We start from the raw sequence: 4,818 nt of genomic DNA, 5'->3' as shown, positions 1-4,818 counted from the left end.
TTATTTTATAAAATTAAAAAATTTTAATGTAATAAATTTTTTAAAAACAAAAATGTCTGACACAAAATTCCGTAAAAAGCTATTCGAGTTACACTGGTAGTTAGTAGTTACCTTGTAATGCATTATCTCTTACAACACGTGTTAATATCATAAAACAATTTTCTTACACAAACTTCAGTTTAGTGAGGTTTTGATTAAGTGATTTGAAATTTAAACACGTTACAACAAAGATTAAAAAACATACAAAGTGAAATCACAGTTTTAACCCTCAGTTTTTCAAGGAAATCACAATTATTCAGCTCCAATCCAGTTCAACAGTTAAAATCTCACACTGTTGATTCCAAATGAATTCACTTTCCGCGATTCAAAATCCATTTTTCACTTCACCCTAATAATTTCCCTTCAGAAAAGTTTCCATCTTCGGCTTCAATTTCAATTAACCGTTTCTCTCAAAAACCATAAATTCTCACAAACCCCAATTTCATCTTTCTACAAGCACAAAAATTTGCCAGAAAAAAAAAGAATTTTCTCTGATGCAAAATACAAACGCTTCGCCGTCCTCTCCGGCCGCCGTGGACACGGCGCCGTTCCTCCTCCGAAGCCGCCGCTTCCTCCGGCGCACACCACCTCCACTTCGTACGGCGGCTCGTCTCTTCCGTCAGGCCTCAGGGCGGAGAATGATGCTCCGGGAACCATCCGTTCGGGTCCGGGAGGCGGCGGCGGCGGAGCTTGAGGGGCGGCAGAGCGACTGGGCCTACTCGAAACCGGTGGTGGTGGTGGACGTGCTTTGGAACCTGGCGGTTGCTCTTGTTGGCGCGGCGGTGCTGTGCGTCAGCACGAAAGAGGAGCCATGTGTTCCCTTGAGGGTGTGGATCGTAGGGTACTTGTTGCAAGGTTTGATTCATTCGCTGTGTGTTGTTGTGGAGTTCAATAAAAGAAGGAGAGTGCGGAGGAGCCAAGACGGTTCTACTTCTTCTAATGGTGGTGCTGATAGGGAATGGAGTTTCAGCTCTGAGAGCGATGATTTGGATTATGATAATGTTGAGCGCTTTCTGCACACTGATGATAACAGGTATACTTGGGGGAATTATTTTTATCCATTGTTAGTGTGTAGAAATTTAAATTCTGCATAACTGTATTTTGTTGCAATATATGTGTCCATTGTTAGTGTGTAGAAATTTAAATTCTGCATAACCCTAAACCAGTCCTAAGCTTGAATTGAAGAGGTTGTGAGGTTGTGTTTATGTATTAGGTAGTCGGATTCATGACATGGATAAATTATGCAATTGTGGATTTGCTTATAATGGTTTTTGAATTGCAATTCCTAGCTGTAATTGCTGCCTCAATATTGCTATTGCTGCAGTTTCATATGCGTTTTCCTGTAATTTTTTTGCATTGCAACACACTTATGATTGAGACCGAAATTTAGAACCAGAACATGGTCCTCCCAAGTGCAGTAACTGATACTGATAGGCGGAAGCTTCTTTGCTTTAGAGGTGACATTGTGAGAAGACTGTAGTAGATGTCACTGATATTGAGGGTCAATTAGTGTTTGCCGATTGTGTGTTAACTGTTAACCTCTTGGGGGATGGTTTAATTTCATGGTAAAGTGAAGTTTGTATTTGGGGTATGGAATGAGGCTATAGAAAGCTTGTGATAGACTGATAGGTGGTTAAGATTGATTGTCCAACCTTCTCTTGTGTTAACCTACAATCTGGTTCTTTCACCAACCGTCTATGCAAGGAGATGTGCACGTTGGTGACATAATATGCTGTTCATTATCATTCCCTAGTCACCCTCTCTTTTTCTTTTTCTATAATTCTTAGTCATCCTCTCTTCCTCTCCTCATAGTTTAATGACATCAAATCATTCTTTTAGTAAGTTTTATGCTTTTCTGTATTTTACATCCGAGGTTGCATAGTGAATGTGTTTTTTCTTACATTATTTGTAATTGTCTAATTGAAATGTCCATTGTTATGTCAGCATCACGAAGCATGTTGAGTCAGCAAATACCATGCTTTCATTTATATGGTGGGTCATTGGGTTCTATTGGGTAACTGCCGGTGGCCAGAATTTGACGAGGGACTCACCTCAGCTTTATTGGTTAGTCAAGTCTTGGAACTGTATATATCTGGTTAAAATCTTGTTTTTTCTATGAATTCATCCCATATTCTTCCATGCATATTTTGTGATGGTTGTGTATGTTGTATTTTGCAGGATCTGCATTACATTCCTTGCTTTTGACGTTGTGATTGTGCTGCTTTGTGTTGCTGTTGCATGTCTGATTGGTATTGCTGTTTGCTGTTGCCTGCCATGCATACTTGCTATCTTGTATGTTGTAGCAGATCAGGTAACTAAGCTCTTGTATTTGATTCTTTACTGGCTTTTATTTTCCTGAGATGCTTATATAATTAATTTAGTACTTTTAGTCTTTTATAATTTTATCTGCATCTGTTTATTTCCGAATGATAACGAGATTTACAAACTAGCTAGTGGTCAATAATGGTGTTTCTTTGAATTTTTCTGTTGCAATAAACTGTGTTGGGTATTGTTCTCTGAAAATTTGAAGGCTAAATTAGTCCTAGCACTCCAATTTTTTAAGTGTATTTTAGCCTGTGATTTCTTCATATTTGTGTTTTGGTCAATAATGACCTTTATAAATTGAAGAAGGGATTCACATCTTACATCTTTCCCATGCCTCTAGAGACAGTGCAATTCATGGAAGTTTAACTTTTAACGCACTGCAATTGGTTTCTCGCCAAATATTTTTTGTTAGCTCATATTTTAGTCACGAACTGGCATATCCTTCATATTTCACCATTTCCAACTTTAATCAGACTTACTTTGACCTTAATGTGGGGACAGGAAGGGGCAACCAAGGAAGAAATTGAGCAGTTGCCAAAATACAAGTTCAGAGTGATAAAGGAATCTAAGAAAGAAGATGATATTCCAGAATCTTCCAAAGGAATAATGATGCAATGCGACAGCGAAGCAACTGCCGAACATGCTATTGCCTTAGAAGATGCAGTAAGTCCCCTGCATATTGGCAAAATATAATCTAGTATAAAAATGGTCATGGCTTGAAACTGGCTGCCTATTTTTATATGTATTTGCATTTATCCATGTCTTGGTCCTGAAGCTTAATGATGAATACAAAGGGTTTTTCCACGCTTGTTTGTTTATTAATCATGAAGGGGTTGCTAAAAACAGTTATACTGTTGCTACTTATATTTTAAGCTTCTGTTGGTATGTTCCCCTTTTTATCCTGTTGGTATGTTGCTATACTTATATTTTATCCATGTCTTGTTTGCATTATGCGAATTGACACTTACCTTCCTTATAAATACGACACTGACAACGACGGTATTGTGTGTGATATTACTCAACTTTAGGAGTGGTTAGTGTAATTGGGCTTCAAATTACTTGTTTCAGTTTCCCAATTTTGCATTCCAAATAAAAACTTGAGCAACAAATCTTCATTTCTGACATAGGGACATTGATGTTTTTGTGGTAAAACATTACAGGAATGCTGCATCTGCCTTTCTGCCTATGATGATGGTGCTGAACTCAGAGAACTTCCATGCAACCACCATTTCCATTGCACGTGCATCGACAAATGGCTGCTTCTAAATGCCACCTGTCCTCTCTGCAAGTTAAACATTTTAAGGACTAGTAATCACCACCAAGAAGTTTGAACCAAGCCCTTCAATGAAGTTCATTAGGAGAAAACCAATCTGTTACATCCATCTCAGTGATGTATATTTCAGAGCTAACCATATTCCGAAACACTTTGTTTCTGAGTTTGTATAAAGAAGTTGAATTCTCCTTATTTATCTCATAATATATATGGCCATGAAGCTTGAATTGAAATATTAAAAAATCCGTGTATAAATGTTGGTCTCCTGTAATTTCACATTTGATAAATATAATAATATATATGCCATTTTCAAAAGTATACTCATGTGATAGGTTTTCTTCATACAATTCTAAATAATCTCTAGTCATAATTGGTGGTTTGGTGAAATCTCTTCTAAATTGCAGGTTACAGTATTTGAGGCTTTAATATTGCTACTAAATCAAAGCTTCCATTTTCAATTTTACTGTGGCAAACCAGCATATGATAGTCCCGTTTATTATGAGGTACGTTTGATGTTACAATAACAATAAGTTTTTTATACGGTTAATTTATTGATAAGTGATAAATTTCAGTGATAAATTTTTAAACGAAGTTTAGATATACTACAAATTAGTTTTAGATCTACCGACTTAGTGAACACCGTGAGGAAAAAATAACCTTTGTCCTCATACAATCATGTAGGTAGCAAGTGAGTAAACATTGTATATTGGTACATGACATTGAAAATGTTTTAGGTACGGTAAGGCTAGTCAATTTTTAATTCAAAACCGCCTCTGTGAATTGGGAATGGATTTTCTGGATGAGAAATTTTATTTGCTCATATTAAATGTAATTTTTTTATTATTAATGAGATATTTTTGTGGGCTCTATGTCATATTTTGAACATTCTCGAGAGCTTATCTTGCTGGGAGAAACTTCGTATCTTTTTGAGTCAGAAAAGAAAAAAGAAAATAGAGATTAGAGCTGAGAAAAGAGAAAGAAATAAAGGAAGCTGCAGGTATAAAAATGATGATGATTCAGGTAGAAAAGGTAAAACAATTAGAAAAGAAGTCATAATAAAAAAAGATCGTAAATAACTACTGTTTAGTAGAGAAGAGTAAAAATAATGAGAAAGAGACACAAGAAAAAAGTATTGTGAAATGTAAATTTTTTTTCTTCTTATTTTTTTAAATTTTTTCTAT

At 36.2% G+C, this 4,818-nt stretch overlaps 1 protein-coding gene across 1 annotated transcript; it reads left to right on the top strand.

The window, feature by feature from the left end:
• On the top strand, positions 300-3,955 carry LOC107639825 (E3 ubiquitin-protein ligase At1g63170). Its single transcript, XM_016343439.2, has 5 exons — positions 300-1,072; positions 1,984-2,103; positions 2,218-2,350; positions 2,866-3,027; positions 3,525-3,955. Exons 1-5 carry the CDS (start codon positions 534-536, stop codon positions 3,693-3,695), a joined length of 1,125 nt encoding a protein of 374 aa, XP_016198925.1. The 5' UTR covers positions 300-533; the 3' UTR covers positions 3,696-3,955.

Source organism: Arachis ipaensis, chromosome B04 (assembly GCF_000816755.2).
Source record: "Arachis ipaensis cultivar K30076 chromosome B04, Araip1.1, whole genome shotgun sequence".
NCBI lineage: Eukaryota > Viridiplantae > Streptophyta > Magnoliopsida > Fabales > Fabaceae > Arachis > Arachis ipaensis.
Note: the sequence above shows the minus strand (reverse complement) of the source record. Positions and strands in the feature narration are given on the sequence as shown.